The sequence below is a fragment of the Betta splendens genome, chromosome 12 (assembly GCF_900634795.4).
Source record: "Betta splendens chromosome 12, fBetSpl5.4, whole genome shotgun sequence".
Taxonomy (NCBI): domain Eukaryota; kingdom Metazoa; phylum Chordata; class Actinopteri; order Anabantiformes; family Osphronemidae; genus Betta; species Betta splendens.
The window spans coordinates 11,506,267-11,526,678 of record NC_040892.2 but is presented as its reverse complement, the minus strand read 5'-3'; the positions used below and the strand labels follow the sequence as shown (position 1 = coordinate 11,526,678).

Below are 20,412 nucleotides of genomic sequence, written 5' to 3'. Positions count from 1 at the left end.
ACCGCACGAGTGCAGGAAGTCCTCCCAGCGGAGTAAACGTGGAGCTGGGCAGGCTGGTGCAATCGTGACGGTCCGACGGGGCTGGGAGGAGGAGACCGAAGCCATCGGCGGTGCGACCGGGGCTGGCGTGACCCGAGTGGACGGCGTGGAGGCGGGTGTGGTGCGGAGTGCGCTGCTTAACTCCCCAAGCCGCGCGCACAATTGCTCGTAGAGGTGACGGACACTGGAGCGTTCTAGCACGCCGTCCTCGTCCTCTAGGGTCCACACCGCCACTTCCACGGTGCTGCGCTGGGCTTCCGGGTTGGGCGCCCTTCGGTAATCCTCCGCGAGGATCGAAAAATAATGGCGTAGATCGCTGGGTAGCTCGGCGCATGCAAACTCCATTCTCCCCGCGGGTGAATGGGACTCGCCGCCAAAAACAAAAACCAAAACAAGAAACAAAAACAGTCACTGACCTAGACGGAGGCTGGATGCTGGCTGGGTCCAAGTCTGGCCAGATCGTTCTGTCAGGAACGCTCGGATGAGGACCCAAATGCACAGCGTACACAGGTTGACGGTGATCAAAAGGTGGTTTATTCCGGTAGGCAGAGACGGCGTCAGGGACAGGCAAGGTTCATACATGAGAGAGATACAATACCAGAATCGTCGAGCGTCAGATCGTGGTCAGGCAGGCAAGGTCGGTAACAGGCGGGTACAACACCAAGGCAGACAGAACAGGCAGGGATAAGGCAGGCTCAGAATCGGCAGTCCAGAAACAAGGTACGCAAAACACGGCCGGACAGGATCAAAGAAACTGGGAGCTATGACGGGTACACACAAACAACGATCTGGCGGAGAACTAAGGACACAGGTGGTGGTTAAATACAAAGTGGCTTGATTATTGATAAAGTGCAGGTGTGGATAACGACCAGGAGAAGCAGGGACAGCTGTGACAAGACAAAAACCGGAAGTAAAGCTCGAGCAGAAACAGAAACCAGGAGACTACCAAAATAAAACAGGAAACAACTAGACACAAAACCCAGATCGTGACAAAAGCTTAGTTATCCCAAGTTTAGGAGCAATGCAAATCAAATAGTTTGATACCTGATCTCAGGAGGTGGAACTCTTCACCACTGGTTGAACTAAATTCTCCGCCCTGCAGTGACCACTGCCCCAGGGGTATTTAAAGCAGTGACACCCTGGTTAAATCAGAATTCCCTCTTCCTTCAAACTTCTTTCACCTTTCTTTTTGTGTCACATTACTTTTCTTTAATTTTCCTTTTGTTTTTAAATTTTGTAAACCTACCTTAAACTTAGAAATACGAACGAGCCATGAATTTTGTTAAGTTAGAAAGTCATCAATAAACTCTGCGAAACTGAAACTATCACAAACAGTCTTTAATTGACTCACTATTTTTGATCGAAAAATTTTCAATGTCTCAGTTTAATTCCTGCTTTTGCATTTATACTCTTCTGCCCTGAGCAGTTCTGTGCTATTTTTATTAATAAAGATTTATGTTTGAACCTGGTACCGGACCTCAACCTTTAAGAGTCGATAGGTTGAACAACCTGTTATAATTTTTTTTATGATAAAATCTGACTTGTTTTATTCTGAAAATCCTTAATGAAATTAATATATTTAAAAGTAAACAATAGAACCCATTCATGCATTATCATATGATCAGACTAAAACAGTTTAACCAGTCATTCTACATATTAGAGATGAAGGTGTGGCTGCACACACAGACAGAAGAGCAGAGGGGGGGACGTTCACAGTAAAAGCTGAGTAAGTACAGCACTTAATTGGTTTGATTAATTTGTTTTTGGTTTTATATATGTATATATATATACATTCACAGCAAGAAGGTCCTGGGTTCAATGTTCTACCTATGTTCGCGTCCAAAGACATGCATTAGGTTAATTGTTCACTCTGAATTGCCCGTACAGTAGGTGTGTGTGTGTGTGTGTGTGTGTGTGTGTGTGTGTGTGTGTGTGTGTGTGTGTGTGTGTGTGTGTGTGTGTGTGTGTGTGTGTGTGGTGAATGGTTGTCTGTCTGTGTGTTGCCCTGCGATGGACTGCTGACCCGTCCAGGGTGTACCCACCTCTCGCCCAATGACAGCTGGGATGGGCTCCAGCACCACCCGCAACCCTGCATGGGAATAAGTGGTAGAAAACGGATGGATGGATATTTACACAGCTGTATGAATAATTATGTCTCATATTCATGGGAAAGTTCCAAATGTTCTTGTTCAAGGTCCACTGAATTGGTAACAGAAAATCAGTAATGCTCCTGTTTTGAGATAAGATCAGACTGCAGCCACATCTGCTCTGTGTTAACTTGTCAAACTTCAGTACTGTATCATTGGCGTTGTGTTTCAGTAGAGTCACAGTAAAGTAGAGTTAGTTGATGTGTAGTAGCTGAACTCAGACTGGAACTAAGAGCAAACCTTAAGTATTTGACCTAAATGGAAAGCAGAGGTAGCATGAACACATATTTATTAATAACTGCTGACATGGTGGAATAATCAATTCTAAATCCCTGCCAGGCAGCGTAAAATACTCATAACAGAGAAACAGAAAATCACTACTTAATGCAGGAGAAAAAGGTCAACGACACAATGTACACTGAACTGAAAATGCAACAACTGCCCCTTTGCGTCGCTTGAGGTGCTCTTGTTTTGGTTTTCTCCTCGTCCTCGGTTTTTTGTTTCCATATCATTTTCTGTGGTTCCGTTATGGTTGATTTCGTACACCTGTGTTTATTAGCATTTAAGCCCTGCTCTTTGTTCGCACGACTATTACGTTGAGAAGTTTTTCTGAAGACGTGGAGTTTGTGTTGTCCCATCTGCTTTTAAGGTTTGTACCTTATGGTGTCTTTCATGTTTAGTTTCATGAGCCTGTAGTGTACAGAGCTGTTCATTTAGTTTAGTCGTGTTATTTGGTTTTCCTGCTAAGCAGTGATTTTTTGTTCTAACTTTATGTTTAGAACTTTAGTCCTGTGGAGCAGTGAGTGTTTTTGTGCTGCACGTTTAATTATTAATTGTTAATATCCGTTTCTGTTGGGTCATGCCTAAAACCGCCACTGTTTAGCTCAAGCAAATGTACTGGGAAGATTCACCAACATGTCGTGTCTGAACTGAATTTAAATGTCCTGATGCTAACCTCTTCTCTCAAAAAAAAAATTCATGTGCCTGTATTTTTTTTTGTTGCATTGGAACAACACAAACCCCCCTTGGAAAAAAATAACTCAATGGCTTCCTGTAACCAGGACTAATAAAATTTTTCTGACCACTATCTTTTTGCAAACTGTTGAAGTTCATCAGATTTGAAACATGCCTTCTCCCAACTGCTGTTTGGAGATTTCAGACCTAGACTTATTGCTGATCATTGCAGAACTCTCCCGCGCTTTGTTTGTAATCATTTTTGAAGTGTGTTTTGGGTCATTGTGCTGCTGAATTATTTGGTAATTATCAGATTTCATGATGCCATTCACACAGACAAGGCATTCAGTGCCAGAAGCAGCAGCCCCTAAAACATCCGTAGACCTCCACCATTGACTGTAGGCCCCATTATTTTTGTTAAATGGTGCCTTGATGTATTTTACCAAACAGTTTTTGTTGGAAGTGGTTTCCTCCTGGGTCTCATACCTAAGCAACCATTTTTGTTTATATAGCAACAGTTTAGCTCGAATTTGTTTGGAGGTTATTCAGGGATCTACAATATAATTATAAAATCATTGTTGTTGATTTTTCATAAGCAAGTTTGTGATGCCTTCAGATAAATATGAGTAACATAAATAATTATAAATCTCATAAGTTAGTGATAAAAGCAGTTAAAATGTATTAGTTCCAAAAACAAAGCTCTCTCCATTTTGTTTTAATAGTGGATCTTTGACGCATTTCTCTGAAGGCAAATACTGTAGTGTAATATTGTTTTCTGAAGTAAACAAAGAAAAAGCAGCTCATGAACGTGATGAAAGTTCCACAAACGCTGGCGCCAAGAGAAATATTTGTCTTCTGTAAATGTGAAAATGTTTTGAACTTTAGAGTGATATTGAACCTACCTGTAACGTGATAGCTGTGTGTACTGTACAGTATGCTAGCCAGCTGGTGTAGCATGACATGAGGTTATGTGTAACTTCTTAATTTGGTTTCTGTCTGTCTGTTTGTTTCAGTTAAAAAGTTAAAGGTACAAGAAAAGCAAGTTTCTATTGTTCGTTGGCTGTCTAGCGACACAGAGCCAAAGCATGAGTCTACGCTCAGCCAAAAACTATCGCACACGTTATGCTATGCAGCGGCAAAATGAGAAGGGTGAAGAACCAGAACCAGAGGTTCCAGATGAACCAGGATCACTGCAGCGGTCTTCACAATCAATCGACGGCAGGCCACAGTCGTCTACACGCTCTCAGGGGTTTTCAACAAGTTCTGCAGTGGCAAGAGCCTACGCTAAAGCACAGGCAGCTCGAGCTCAACTGGCATATGCAGAAAAAGAAGCCAACGTGATGAAACAGAAGGCAGAGCTAGATGCTAATCTCCACGTTCTCCAGTGTGAAAAGGCGGTAGCCGCAGCTGAAGCAGAAGCCACAGCCCTCGAAGAAGCAGCGATTCAAAGCGGGGAGTTTAGGAAAGAAACCTGTGACAAAGGTGAGTCTCTCTGTTCAGCCCTCACACCAATGAATACCTTCAACAACAACGTGACATACTCTACTCAGACAATCCTGTACAGCACACAGTGCTAGAACCTGTTGTTAGGGAAACAATAACTGCAATGTTGATCGCACTGGTCCCTGTTCCTTCAACGCTTTCTGCAGTCAATTCTGCAAACAACAACTTACCTGATGCCAATATCCAGACTTTGCAAGATATATAGAACTAGTGAGTACAGGCCTCCTGCATTTTGACGACACACCTGAAAATTATTGGTCATGGAAAGCTTTGTTTATTAGTGGACCCAAAGACTTTTTATCTTCCAGAGAGGAACTAAACCTGCTGATGAAATGCCAGGGTCCCTAATCGTCAGAACAAGCTAAGGATCTGTGCTGTTTTTAACCTTAATCCTGCTGCAGGCACCAAGAGGGTTTGGCAGCACTTCGAGGAATGCTATGGCTCACCTGAGGCTATTGAAGATGCACTTTTGAGGAAGCTGAAGGAATTTTCCAGGCTCATAATTAAAGACAATGTTAAGCGAAGAGAGCTTAGTGATGTATTGTTGGAGTTAAAATATGCAAAGCAGGTTGGTGCCCTATTAGGCCTTACTTTGTTAGACACCGCTAGATTAATTGTTGAAAAACTCCCCCTTAACTTGCAGGAAAGATGGACAACTGTAGGAACACAGTTCAAAGAAACTCATCAAGTGCCATTTCCTCTTTTTTCTGTTTTCACACATTTTGTTCAGCAACAAAAAAAATGTAACTCTAAAGCTTTTTCCTGTCAGGGGTCACCACAGCAAATGATTTGCATGGTTGTTGTTTATTTTGGCAAGATTTTATGGCAAGATTTTATGCCAGACGCCTTTCCTATTTATAGAGACCTATCGAACACCAAGCCTATCTCAGAGCATCGTATTTGCTATAGTTGTTGTAGATCTGTGCAGTTTATGATAAGGGATTGTAGAGCAGCAGTGAAAAGGACAGAGTGCAACAATAGCAAACACACCACCATTACACCCAGGTCCTGTGCCTGCTCCAGAGAACACAAAATCAGGAAACAACGACAGCGAATAGCAGAGTGATATCTCCCCTTCAGTATGGGGTGCCAAATGTAAAAGTAGAACCTATAACTAGTTTTCTCACATTTAACTAAATGACACAACATGTTTTCTCACATTTAGTTAAATGTGCAAAAGTCTAAATGTAAATGTTAAATATAAATGTAAATGTTAAATATAAATGTAAATGTTAAATGTTAAATCTAAATGTTAAATGTTAAATATAAATGTTAAATGTTAAATGTAAATGTTAAATGTTAAATCTAAATGTTAAATGTTAAATATAAATGTTAAATGTTAAATGTAAATGTTAAATGTTAAATGTAAATGTTAAATGTTAAATCTAAATGTTAAATGTTAAATGTAAATGTTAAATGTTAAATGTAAATGTTAAATGTTAAATGTAAATGTTAAATGTTGGCCGAGTGTAAAACTCGCGCTGGTCTCAAATCAGAGACGTGAACTCAAACACGTCAAACAGTACGCATAGCTCCGCCCACATCTGACTCTGGATCGGTGCACGAAAATACTGGAGAGAAGCTTGAAGTCGAAGCCATCATGGCCGCCAGCTCCGACTCCCTCCCGTTGGGGGAGATTGAACGGGCTGTAACGGCAGTTGTGCGGGCTGAGGCTCCGCTTCAAACTGCTGTTCTGTCGTAAACACCATTAATGAGAAGTCAAGTAGGTTTAAAAAGAATATTTCTGTGGCGCCGGTGGAGAATTAGTTGGCTAACTATACTAGCTAGCCGAAGTTACGTCCAGGCTAAAAACAAAAGTTTCCAGATCAGATGTGGGCGGGGTTTGCGCGCACTGTTTGAGGTGATTGAGTTTGCGTCTCTGATCTGAGACCAGCGCTGTTTGAGGGTAGGGATGGAGTCTACTTGCCCATTCATGAATATTCAGTTTTACGCTCGGCCAACATTTAACATTTACATTTAACATTTAACATTTACATTTAACATTTAACATTTAACATTTACATTTAACATTTACATTTAACATTTAGCATTTAACATTTACATTTAACATTTAACATTTACATTTAACATTTAGCATTTAACATTTACATTTAACATTTACATTTAACATTTAACATTTACATTTAACATTTAACATTTACATTTAACATTTACATTTAACATTTAACATTTAACATTTACATTTAACATTTACATTTAGACTTTTGCACATTTAACTAAATGTGAGAAAACATGTTGTGTCATTTAGTTAAATGTGAGAAAACTAGTTATAGGTGCTCCTTTTACATTTGGCACCCCATACTTCAGTACTCTCAAAGTGCACAGAAGTATGTGGCCCAAGTGGCAGCTCATGCTCTAGTTCAGATACAATATGTCTAGCAAAAGTCTATTCTGAAGGGAAGAAAGAGAAAACAGTCAAAATGTGTTCTGTGATCGATGAACAGAGCAACAAGTTATTTGCTAAGTCACAGTTTTTTTTTACCTCTTTGAAATTGAAGCCACACCCACTCCATATACTTTAAAGACATGTTCTGAATTTCTGTATAGAGTCCATGGATGAAAGATTAAATATGCAGATATCTCCTTTCATTGATTGTGACACACAATAGGACACATTCAATCAAAGGAGATAGGTCATCATCACCCACATCTCCATGCAGTTGCAGACATGATCCACCCAGTGGATCACCATGCTCTAATCATTTTACTCCTAGGAAAAGACATCCTGAGGGTGCACAAGATATATGTATCTTACAAAGTATAGTATAAGTACCGCAAAGTATAATAATGCTCCATACGCCCAAATGCTGGACCTAGGTGGGGTTATTGTTGGAGAGGTGTCTTTAGAAAAGGTTCACAGTTCTTCAAAAGTTACCACAAACTGTTCTGTAGCTGTACTCTCGCTTATCTGTACTGCTGTTGTGAGAAGTAATTTCCCCACTGCGGGACTATTAAAGGTTTTCTTATTCTTATTCTTATGTTTAAGCCGATCTGAGATGAGTTGGATGTGAAAGTGGACAACATCAAGTTTTGATATTTTTTTTATTATAGTTGCATATGAAAGATTTGTGTTTCTTATCCACATGAAGGTAAAAAGTGTGAATTTAGCAGCAGCATGAATCAGTGTGAGAACAGAGAAGAGCGAGCCCCTCCCTCTAAAACCAGACTGTGTGGGGACCATGAGAACCAGAACAAATCTCAGAGGTGAGATGATGAATGTTCACTCATTTACAAAGGAAACTTTGACTGATTGTGTGAGAGTCACCTACTGTAAGTTGTTTTTCTACCAGGTACCATCAGAGACATGAATCTGCTGGATCTGAACCCAGCTGTGTGTGCTTGAAGAAGGATAAGTCAAGGGATATTCTAGCTGATTTTAACGACCAACCTGTATCACAGTGAGTTTTTGTTAGTTTCAATCAGAGATAACAATCTGATGTAAACTTTTTTTATGATAAATTTGTCAGGTTTCGGCAAGGATCGGACCCACATGCACAGCGATGACGCGGTAGACAGTGGATATAGTTAAAGAAGTATTTAATGACAGAATCCAGGTCACAAAACGGTCCAGGTCATTCACAGGTAGACACAGGTTAACGACACCACAGGGGTTAGACGAAATCGGGTCCGAGGACAGGCGTGAGTCAATACCAGAAAGGGCTCAGATCTCAGGAACAGAATCGGCGGGCTTAGACAGGTCCAGAAACGAGCAGAGTTCAGCAACAGAGTGACTTACGAGATTGGTCAGGATCAGGCGAGAAACAATGGTCAAAAAACGTAACAGGGTCGACAACAGGATAAGCTGAACTAGAGAAATGCTGGAACGTGAGAACAATGAATCAACAATCTGGCGAATAACAACTGTCACAGGTGGTGCTTAAATGTCCTGGGGAGTGATGATGAATTGGGTACAGGTGCGTGAATAGAAACCGGAAGTAAAGTTAGCGCAGGCAGAGTGATGTGACAAACCGGAAACTGCTAAACTAAAACAGGAAGTGAAACTGGAGATCTGACAGTACCCCCCTCCCTACGGCGTCTTCCACGACGCCCATTAGAACCCCCCCCCCCCCCCCCCCCCCCCCCCCCCCCCCTCTCGACCAGGGCGGGCGGAGGGTGGACTGAGGAGGAGGGACCGGGTTCCGACCCCTTGGTCGCGGCCTGGTTGAGGCGTGGCGCTCCCCTCGGGGAGGGGGCCTCCGGGTGCGCCGCATGAAAGTCCCGGATGAGGGACTTGTCCAGGATGTCCCGAGAGGGGACCCAGGAGCGTTCCTCCGGTCCGTATCCCTCCCAATCCACCAGATACTGGAGTCCTCTTCCCCGTCGTCTGCAGTCCAGGAGTTCTTGCACTGTGTACGCCGGAGCCCCCTCCACGACCCGAGGTGGTGGAGGCGGTTGGTGTGGAGGGACCATTGAGCAGGACCGGAACGGCTTGAGACGACTCACATGGAAAGTCGGGTGGACTCGTAGACTTCTGGGCAGAGAAAGTCTCACCGACACAGGGTTAATAATCCTTGCTATGGTGTATGGACCTATGTATTTGGGTGCCAATTTACGCGGCTGTCCCTGCAACCGTAGGTCCCGGGTCGAGAGCCAGACCTGGTCTCCGACCTCATAGACAGGGCCTGGAGTTCTCCTGCGATCGGCCGTTGCCTTGTAGCGCGCCTGGGCTAATAGCATGGTTTTCCTGGCTCGTAACCATATCTGCCGGCACCTCCGGACCAAGGCGTGGGCCGAAGGAACGTGGACCTCCTGCTCCAGAGCCGGAAACAGCGGCGGCTGAAAACCATATGCACACTGAAATGGGGTTAAGCCGGTGGAAGTGCAGGGCAAGGTGTTATGTGCGAATATGTCTGGTACCCAGACCAGCTTCTGGGACCATGATCCTGGGTTTCAGAATGCTAGGAGGCGCAGACCCACTTCCAGCTGTTGGTTGGCTCGTTCCGTCTGCCCGTTGGACTCTGGGTGATAGCCAGAGGATAAACTGGCCTCAGCTCCCACTAAAGAGCAGAACTCCCTCCAGAAGCGGGAGACAAACTGGGGCCCTCGGTCGGAGACGATATCCCTGGGGAATCCGTGGAGCCTGAAAACGTTCTCCAGCATCACCTGTGCCGTCTGCTTTGCCGAAGGTAACTTGGGAAGTGGAATGAAATGCACTAATCTCGAAAACCAATCTACCACCGTCATGACCACCGTCTTTCCCTGTGACGGTGGCAGACCGGTTACAAAGTCCAGGGCCACGTGCGACCAAGGTCTGCACGGAACGGGCAGGGGATGGAGCAACCCAGCTGGGGTCTGGTGAGGCGACTTACTCATAGCGCAGGTAGAACAGGCGGCTTCATGGATGGCCACCAGAACCTCTCCCCCACCCTGAAGGAGGTTCGCGGGGCTCCTGGGTGGCCACTGACAGTGGATGCGTGAGCCCAGTGAATTACCTCTCCCCGGAGGTCCGGTGGAACAAATAGCCGATTCGGAGGGCAAGCCAGGGGAACAGGTAGGTCTCGTGCTGCTTCCCTGACGTGGCGCTCCACCGGCCAAGAGACCGCCCCGACCAGACACTCTGCCGGCAAGATGGTCTCGGGTTCCGTGGTCTCCTCTAGGGAGTCGTGGAGTCTGGATAGCACGTCGGGCTTGGTGTTTTTGGATCCAGGTCTGTAAGACAGGTGAAAGTTGAACCTACTAAAAAACAGAGCCCACCGGGCCTGGCGTGAGTTTAGCCGACGAGCCGACTTCAGGTATTCCAAGTTCTTGTGATCTGTGTATGTGAGGAATGGCTGTTCCGCCCCCTCCAGCCAATGCCTCCACTCCTCTAGGGCCACTTTAATGGCTAGCAACTCTCGGTCCCCAATGCTATAGTTGCGCTCGGCCGGCGACAGCTTCTTAGACATAAACGCGCATGGGTGAAGCCTACCTCCGGTCGGGTCTCGCTGCGAGAGTACGGCTCCCACGCCCGTGTTGGAGACGTCCACTTCCACAACAAACTGACCTGCGGGGTCCGGCATCCGTAGCACCGGAGCTGAGACGAAGCTTTCCTTGAGCTGCTGGAAGGCGGCGTCTGCGTCTGGAGTCCATAGAAAAGGAGACTTAACAGAGGTTAATTTATGCAGTGGTGCCGCGATGTTGCTAAAACGCCTTATGAATTTGCGGTAGAAGTTAGCGAACCCCAGGAACCGTTGGACATCCCTGCGGCACTGGGGAACTGGCCATTCTTCTACCGCTCGAGTCTTGGCCGGATCCATCTGGATCCGACCCTTTGACACAATGAACCCGAGGAAGGCTACGGTGTCCACATGAAACTCACATTTCTCCGCCTTAACAAACAACCTGTGCTCCAACAGTCTCTTGAGCACCTGACGGACATGTGAGATGTGCTCCTCTTTGGAGCGTGAGAAGATGAGGATATCATCTAAGTATACAAAAACAAAATCATTAATCATGGACCCGAGAATGTCATTGACAAAGGCCTGGAACACAGCCGGTGCATTGGTGAGGCCGAACGGCATAACCAGGTACTCGAAGTGCCCGTTGGGCGTGTTGAAAGCCGTCTTCCACTCATCACCCTCGCGAATGCGCACCAGATGGTACGCATTGCGAAGGTGCAATTTCGTGAAACACGTGGCACCGGAAAGAAGTTCGAAGGCCAAGGAGAGTAGAGGTAAGGGGTAGGAATCCCGTATCGTGATGTCATTAAGCCCTCTGTAGTCGATACATGGCCTAAGCGAACCGTCTTTCTTTCCCACGAAGAAGAAACCTGCTCCTGCGGGCGACGATGACGGCCGTATGATTCCTGAGGCTAGTGCTGCGTCCAAATACTCTTTCATGGCCGTTCGTTCCTTTGGGGACAAGTGGAACAGCCTTCCCTTGGGTGGTGCCGTGCCGGGCCTTAAGTTAATTGTACAGTCATGCTTCCTGTGTGGTGGTAGGGATGTGGCTCTGACCTTACAAAAAACCGTTCGTAGGTCGTGGTAGCACTCTGGGACGTCCTTGAGGTCAATATCCTCCCCTCCTTCCAGCTCCGTCGCCTCCTGTGGGCCTGCTGGCTCGAATGTGGACTGGAAACAGGAGGTCCGACAATCCGTACTCCATTCCCGCACCTCTCCACTCCTCCAGTCGAGTGTGGGGTTGTGCCGCCTCAGCCAAGTGTGCCCTAAAACCACAGGATGATAGCAGGACTCCACCACAAAAAACGTGATTTTCTCAAAATGACCATCAGCAAACATCATGGGAACAGGTGCGGTGTGATGCGTGACCCTCCACAGTCTGCGACCGTCCAGTGCCTCCGTTTCCACTGGCGACGCTAGGGGGGCTGTATGAATGCCCAAGCGCTCCACCAACCCTGCGTCCATCAGGCTGGCGTCTGCTCCGGAGTCGATTAGCATCCGCCTGCTGGAGAGAACGGGTACTTGAGGATAAGGTCACGGTAGGTAACGATCTTGCGGCGGCCCCGCCGAGGATGGTTCGGCTCATCGCTATCCGCCGCTCTAGTGATGAGCCTGATCTTTTACTGGACACTTTGCTGCGTAGTGTCCCCCCTGCCCACAGTACATACACAGTTGCTGGACGCGTCGCCTGCGTCTCTCCTCCTCACTGAGACGTGCGCGCCCGATCTGCATGGGTTCCTCCGTAGTTCGGGTCTCGCCCGTCTCTCTCTGACTCGCCTGACCACTCGTTCCTCTCGACGACCTCCGTGGGCTCTGAGCGGGAACGTAGTGAGGTTCCCTCGTTCTCTCCTCACAGTGATGTTCTCGTTCACTGTTCGTCAGCCGTCGGTCGATCCGTATGGCCAGCGCGATCAGTTCATCCAAAGCGCTAGGAAGCTCGCGGCTGGCCAGGCAGTCCTTTACCCGACGTGACAGTCCGCGAATAAAAACGTCTCTGAGCGCGGTGGTGTCCCAACCAGCCTCCGCTGCCAGCGTCCGGAATTCTATGGCGTACTTGGCCGTCGTTCTCCTCCCTTGGCGGATGTTCACCAACCTTTGCGCAGCCTCGCGCCCCGGAATGATTTCCTGAAAGATCTGTTTCAGTGCTTCCGAAAAGGAGGTAAACGTGGCCACGCAGGGGGAGTTGTTCTGCCACTCTGCTGTCGCCCACGCTTCTGCCTCGCCGGTCAGATGAGAAATGGCATACGCCACGCGCGATCTTTCCATGGGGAAAGCAGGTGAGTGCAGCTCGATAACCACCGTTAACGACACCACAGGGGTTAGACGAAATCGGGTCCGAGGACAGGCGTGAGTCAATACCAGAAAGGGCTCAGATCTCAGGAACAGAATCGGCGGGCTTAGACAGGTCCAGAAACGAGCAGAGTTCAGCAACAGAGTGACTTACGAGATTGGTCAGGATCAGGCGAGAAACAATGGTCAAAAAACGTAACAGGGTCGACAACAGGATAAGCTGAACTAGAGAAATGCTGGAACGTGAGAACAATGAATCAACGATCTGGCGAATAACAACTGTCACAGGTGGTGCTTAAATGTCCTGGGGAGTGATGATGAATTGGGTACAGGTGCGTGAATAGAAATCGGAAGTAAAGTTAGCGCAGGCAGAGTGATGTGACAAACCGGAAACTGCTAAACTAAAACAGGAAGTGAAACTGGAGATCTGACAAAATTGTTGTGTTGTTGAAGCTTTATTCATTGTTCTTCCACCAAACACTATGCTCATTGATCAAATCTCCATTCACTTTCAGCCGCTAAAACTCTGATCCTGTAGAGCACCCTAACCCTCAGAGGCTGCTCCTCTTCTAATGAAGTGCTGACATGCAGCCAGATGTCAACACAAATGTTTACATGTCACTCTGATCAACTCTGTTTATTGACGTCTCTACATGAAGACAGTACATTGACGTTACTAGTAGAGACTTTAGTTGCTTGCTAGTTGTTGGGAGTAAGAGTAGATGACTGTTTGTCCCAGGTGTCATCACCAGAGCTGATGTCCAACAATGAATGAAGGTAGGAAGTGGTTAAATGTTCCTAGTGTGAGTCACACAGGTCAACATATTCCCACTAGGAGCTGCCCAGTATAACCAGTCTGTGTTATGACTCACGACAGTAACAAGGTCCACGTAATCCCAGGTGATTTAAACACCTGTCTCCTGAGCGGATGCCGCGTCCTGCTTCTGGACAGCAGCCTCTGGTGGAAGTAGAGGCCAGTCATAACAGTCTGATCCCAGCAGACTCCTTATACCAACACTTCAGCCTTGTTCAGTGAGGGAGACAGAGATTTATGTTGTTCAAAACTGCCGGGACTGAACTAACTGACTGAGACAGTAAACCTTCACCGCTACAGGAAGTCTCTGAATCACTGCTCACATCAAACACAACTTCGTAGACCTTTATATGTGTAAGTCTCTGTGTGGACTCACATCATGTGAGCTCATTCTTTATGGTTCCTCCACAGAGTGAACCAGCAGTCTGTCCAGCAGCACCAAACACACCTGGATTCCATATTTATGGTCTGTACATGTACAACTACTACTGTATATCTGTGTTTACAACCATACTGAACTTTTTAGGCCAAAAGATTGTTGATGTATCCAACATGGATCTGATGGCTCCTTGGTTTTATTTGGATGGTGTCATTCATATAGTTTCTGTTTCAGCGACTGGAGAAAAACATTGTTGCGTTTGTGAAGAATGAAATAAGGAAGATCCAGAAGGTTTTGAGTCCAGATTGCCTAGAATGCTTTGAGAGTCTGAAAGTGGATCAGGAGGTTTTGGATGGTGAGGATGAAGAGCAGAGAAACAGCAGAGATGCATTTCTGACGATCACACTGAACATCCTGAGGAGGATGAAGCAGGAGGAGCTGGCTGACTGTCTGCAGAGCAGTAAGAGAATTTATCAACATTTGAAGTGTTACTTCACTGCTGAAATGGGGTTCTGTTATACAAATTGTACGTTGTATTAGCTGAAATGTGCAAAAACGTTTTTAACATTGATGGTCTGTCAAATATGCTGCTGGCAGATTCATTTAAAGGAATAAATGTTCTCTCTGCATAGAACATATGAAGGAAATCTGAGTGTCCCTTCATTCATACTACTTAACATGTTTTTGGTTAATCCCCATTGAAAATTGGTGTGTTCCTTCATCATCACAAAGACAAAATTACACATTTACTGGGCTGGTCTGTGTTGGAGAGTTATGTTTGTTAAATATGAACCAAACTTTAATAATCTTTACTTTAATTGTTTTTTCAGGATCTTCTGCTACAGTTTGCCAGCATCAACTTAAATCTATCCTGAAGCAGAAGTTCCAGTGTGTGTTTGAAGGCATCGCTAAAGCCCGAAACCCAACCTTTCTGAACCAGATGTACACAGAGCTCTACATCACAGAGGGCGGGACTGGAGAGGTCCACGATCAACATGAGGTCAGGCAGATTGAAAGAGCCCCCAGGAAACCAGACAGAGCAGAGACAAGCATCAGACAGGAAGACATCTTTAAAGGCTCAGCTGGAAGAGATGGAGCCATCAGAACAGTGATGACAAAGGGAGTGGCTGGCATTGGAAAAACAGTCCTAACACAGAAGTTCACTCTGGACTGGGCTGAAGACAAAGCCAACCAGGACATACACTTCACATTTCCATTCACCTTCAGAGAGCTGAATTTACTGAAAGAGGAAAAGTTCAGCTTGGTGGGACTTGTTCATCACTTCTTCAGTAAAACCAAAGCAGCAGGAATCTGCAGATTTGAACAGTTCCAGGTTGTTTTTATCTTGGACGGTCTGGATGAGTGTCGACTTCCTCTGGACTTCAGCAAGACTAAAACCCTGACTGACGTCACAGAGTCCACCTCAGTGGATGTGCTGCTGACAAACCTGATCAGGGGGAACCTGCTTCCCTCTGCTCACATCTGGATCACCACACGACCTGCAGCAGCCAATCAGATCCCTCCTGAGTGTGTTGACCTAGTGACAGAGGTCAGAGGGTTCACTGACCCACAGAAGGATGAGTACTTCAGGAAGAGGTTCAGAGATGAGCAGCAGGCCACAACCATCATCTCCCACATCAAGACGTCACAAAGCCTCCACATCATGTGCCACATCCCAGTCTTCTGCTGGATCACTGCTACGGTTCTGGAGGATGTGTTGAAAACCAGAGAGGGAGGAGAGCTGCCCAAGACCCTGACTGACATGTACATCCACTTCCTGGTGGTTCAGACCAAAGTGAAGACCATCAAGTATGATGGAGGAGCTGAGACAGATCCACACTGGAGTCCAGAGAACAGGAAGATGATTGAGTCTCTGGGAAAACTGGCTTTTGAGCAGCTGCAGAAAGGAAACCTGATCTTCTATGAGTCAGACCTGACAGAGTGTGGCATCGATATCAGAGCAGCCTCAGTTTACTCAGGAGTGTTCACCCAGATCTTTAAAGAGGAGAGAGGACTGTGCCAACGCAAGGTGTTCTGCTTCATCCATCTGAGTGTTCAGGAGTTTCTGGCTGCACTTCATGTCCATCTGACCTTGCTCAACTCTGGAGTCAATCTTCTGTCAAAGCAGCAAACAATGTCCCAGACGTCTGAAACAAAAACAGACAAATCAGCAGAGACACAGTTCTACCATGATGCTGTGGACAAGGCCTTACAGAGTCCAAACGGACACCTGGACCTGTTCCTTTGTTTCCTTCTGGGTCTTTCACTGCAGACTAATCACACTTTCCTACAAGGTCTGATGACAAAGAAACAAAGTAGTTTACAAACCAGTAAAGAAACAGTTCAGTACATCAAGAAGAAGATCTCAGAGTCTCCGTCTGCAGAGAAAAGCATCAACCTGTTCCGCTGTCTGAATGAACTGAATGATTGTTCTCTGGTGAAGCAGATCCAACAGTATCTGGGATCAGGAAGTGTCTCCACTAATAAACTGTCTCCTGCTCAGTGGTCAGCTCTGCTCTTCATGTTGGTGTCATCAGGAGAAAGACTTGACGCTTTTGACCCAGTTAAATACTCTTCAGTCTTTTCAGAGAAGGATCTTCTGTTTGTACTGGGAGTCGTCAAAGTCTCCAATAAAGTTGTGTATGTATAAAGAAAAAGATGAATTTATTCATTATTAAACACTGGTTCTTTTTTCCAGTAACAGACAGTAAATTATACATTATTTTCTCTTTACTTACTTAATTTACGCCTTTATGCCACATCTTTGTTTTTTAGACTGAGTGGCTGTAACCTGTCACAGAGAAGCTGTGAAGCTCTGTCCTCAGTTCTCAGCTCTCAGTCCTCTAGTTTGAAAGAACTGGACCTGAGTAACAACAGCCTTCAGGATTCAGGGGTGAAGCTCCTGTCTGCTGGACTGAAGAGTCCTCACTGTCGACTGGAGACTCTCAGGTAAGATCAAGTTACTGTTTATTTTAAAGATATGGAGAAAATTTCCAAAATTGTTTAAATGAAAAAGACCAAGCACTTGAAACTTGAACTTACAATAGAATGTTTGAATTAGGAAATCCATCCCATCAAAAGCCCAATTAACAAACCAATTGTTTTTTACCTTTTAAGCCATTTTCTATGTTAACTATATTTCATTATTTGTACTTAATATTGAAGGTAATTACAATTTATTAGAAACTTTTATTTTCCTCTACTTCTGTCTTTCAGACTAAGTGTATGTAACCTGTCAGAGAGAAGCTGTGAAGCTCTGTCCTCAGTTCTCAGCCCTCAGTCCTCTAGTCTGAAAGAACTGGACCTGAGTAACAACAACCTTCAGGATTCAGGGGTGAAGCTCCTGTCTGCTGGACTGAAGAGTCCTCACTGTCAACTGGAGATTCTTGGGTTAGTGTTGATTATCCTAAAGATCATCAAAGAAAGCTTGTGAACATTCACTCTCATTGTCTTGTAAATTACTTTAATAAGCTCAAATTACAGAACCCAGATATTTACAGGCAGTAAGTGTTCTGATGATCAGATCACATTTCATGGAACTTATTTAAACTTAAAATCCGCCTACTGTATAATTCAAACTGTAGTATGTAAGTGTGCTTTAACATTGTGTGTGTTCAGGCTGTCAGGCTGTCTGGTCTCAGAGGAAGGTTGTGCCTCTCTGGCCTCAGCTCTGAGCTCCAACCCCTCCCATCTGAGAGAGCTGGACCTGAGCTACAATCATCCAGGAGACTCAGGAGTGGAGCTGCTGTCTGCTGGAGTCAAGGATCCACACTGGAGACTGGACACTCTCAGGTATGGACACAACAACAGTGTACAAATGTACACAAGACAAAAAGCCTTCACAGCATGTTTTGAATGAACCCAATTAAAGACAGAATTCAAAATGGAAACAAACTGAGGTGAATCACAGATTAGGTGACTCTTATTTCAGAGAATCAAAGGTCAGAGATTGGATCATAGAAAAAAAATTATCAGGGACAACACTGAAAAAATAACAAAAGACAAACGTAAAATGTTTCAGTGTCTCATTGTGACTTTATGAACAAATGTCATCATTATGAAACAGCTGTTACATTATATTCTGAGAACTGAGCAGGACATTTAGTTTTACTGTCATTACCTGTGTTGCGAGGTCTGAGGAGAGAAACAGTAACCAGGTCTATGAAAACACAAGGTCAAATGAAGTGACTGGACTCAGCAAAGAGAAACATATGCAAAGATAAATATTTGTAAAGGACTTCAGAGGACTTCTGCTCTGTACTATGGGGTGCCGAATGTAAAAGGAGCACCTATAACTAGTTTTCTCACATTTACCTAGAGTAAATGACACAACATGTTTTCTCACATTTAGTTAAATGCGCAAAAGATTCCAAGATAAGGGTCCAACTCTTTAGTTGTTGCTGAATGTCCATCCCTACATACAAGCCTCCATCTGAACACAATCCTACAACTAATGTGTGTGTGAGAGCCATGTAATGTCCATGTCTGCATGTCTCTGACCCCCTCCTCCTTTCAGGGTGGAGCCTGGTGGAGTCCGATGGTTGACACCAGGTCTGAGCAAGTGTAAGGGTGTTTTTACTAAGATAAGCCACATTCAACCATCTTCAAACTGTCACGAGTCATAATCAAACTAATGATAGATCAATAACTGCAGTTGGATTGTGTCTTGTTCTCTCCATCAGATTTCTGTCAACTCACAATCGACACAAACTCGGTGAACGGGAAACTACAACTGTCTGACAACAACAGGAAGGTGACATATTTAGAGGAGGATCAGTCATATCCTGATCATCCAGAAAGATTTGACCAGTGGCCTCAGCTGCTGTGTAGTAATGGTCTGACTGGTCGTTGTTACTGGGAGGTTGAGTGGAGAGGAAGAGTTGAAATATCAGTGAGTTATAAAGGAATCAGAAGGAAAGGAAAACATAAAGACTGTGGTTTTGGATACAATGATCAGTCCTGGAGTCTGTTTTGCTCTGATGATGGCTACTATGCCTGGTACAAAAGCAAACAAACATCCATCTCCTCCTCTGTGTCTGACCGAGTATCAGTGTATGTGGACTGTCCTGCTGGTTTGCTGTCCTTTTACAGTGTCTCCTCTGACAAACTGATCCACCTTCACACCTTTAACACCACATTCACTGAACCTATTTTTCCTGGGTTTGGGTTTAGGTCCTCTTGGTCTGGTTCCTCAATGTCTCTGTGACGTGTTGTAGGGAGAGTTTGAGCCTATCATAAAAAGGTTGTCACAGTTGAACATACAGTAGTTCAATGTGTTCATGTCTGTCTCGTTTTCAGATCCATGTTGTCACTGCTCTGTATCTCTAGTCATTATTGCCATTTCCTGTTTTATTTTGTACTACTCTCTGGTTTGGTTCTGTCATGTTAGTTTCTGCTTTACGTTTCTAATCACGTGACCCCTCAGCTGTTTCTGTTTAGTGATCAATCATGCATTCTGTATATACCCCAGTACTCACCCACAGCCTTTGCCAGATTGTTAGTCCACGTACCTGTGTCTACTCCAGTGTTAATTCAAGTAAGTCCTTAATGTACCAGTCCTGGATCTTGTTTTTGACCGTGCCTTGCCCGATCCCTGTCTGTATCGTTTTGGACTGTGCCTTGTTGAATGGACTTTGCCTGGAGACTGACTGCCATTGCCCGATCCCTGTCTGTACCGTTGCCTGCACCTGAGTTACTCTGTACCGACCTCTAACTGCCTTGACCTACCGTCTTCATTAAAACAAGTCCATGTCCCGCCCATGACACATATATTAAATCATTTTAGTACAGCTATCCTAATTCTTCCTTAACTAGACCTGTGCGTACCTGTATAAATGTCTTAAATAAATCTGTAACCAAAAAAAATCTTATCTTTACACAACTCTAAAACCTAAAAAGTTAGTGTGTGTGTGTGTGTGTGTGTGTGTGTGTGTGTGTGTGTGTGTGTGTGTGTGTGTGTGTGTGTGTGTGTGTGTACCACACTAGAGGCTCTGACCAGTTTCTTTAGCACCAAACTGTTACACCCACAGACCTTAAGAACCTGAGAGAGTCCACAAAAGACACTGTGTTATTGTGGATGGTGAGGAGGATTTCTTCCAGCCCAGTCCACTGTCATCTCCACAGTCTTGAGCCTGTTGAGCTCCAGCTGGTTCTGAGTGCACCACTGGACCAGCTGCTTCACCTCCTGTCTGTATGCAGATTTAACACTGTTCTGGATCAGCCCAACAACGGTCATGTCGTCTGTATACTTCAGGAGTTAGACAGACGGGTCTCCTGAGGTGCAGTCATTAGTTTACAGGGAGAAGAGCAGTGGGACGAGGACACATCCCTGCGGTGCACCGGTGCCAGATGTGTTGCTGCCCAGCCTCACCTGCTGCCTCCTGTCTT

The 20,412-nt window shown here is 45.3% G+C and overlaps 1 protein-coding gene across 1 annotated transcript; it reads left to right on the top strand.

Annotated features, from left to right (window-relative positions):
- Positions 1-1,644: 1,644 nt before the first annotated feature.
- On the top strand, positions 1,645-19,788 carry LOC129604916 (protein NLRC3-like). The gene is given in 13 exon segments (XM_055513324.1): positions 1,645-1,765; positions 4,154-4,622; positions 7,754-7,868; positions 7,955-8,062; positions 14,058-14,112; positions 14,260-14,485; positions 14,856-16,665; positions 16,801-16,974; positions 17,242-17,415; positions 17,644-17,817; positions 18,542-18,588; positions 18,708-19,099; positions 19,102-19,788. Coding segments are annotated over 12 exon segments (3,699 nt in total). The 5' UTR covers positions 1,645-1,765; positions 4,154-4,225; the 3' UTR covers positions 19,129-19,788.
- The last annotated feature ends 624 nt before the right edge of the window (positions 19,789-20,412 follow it).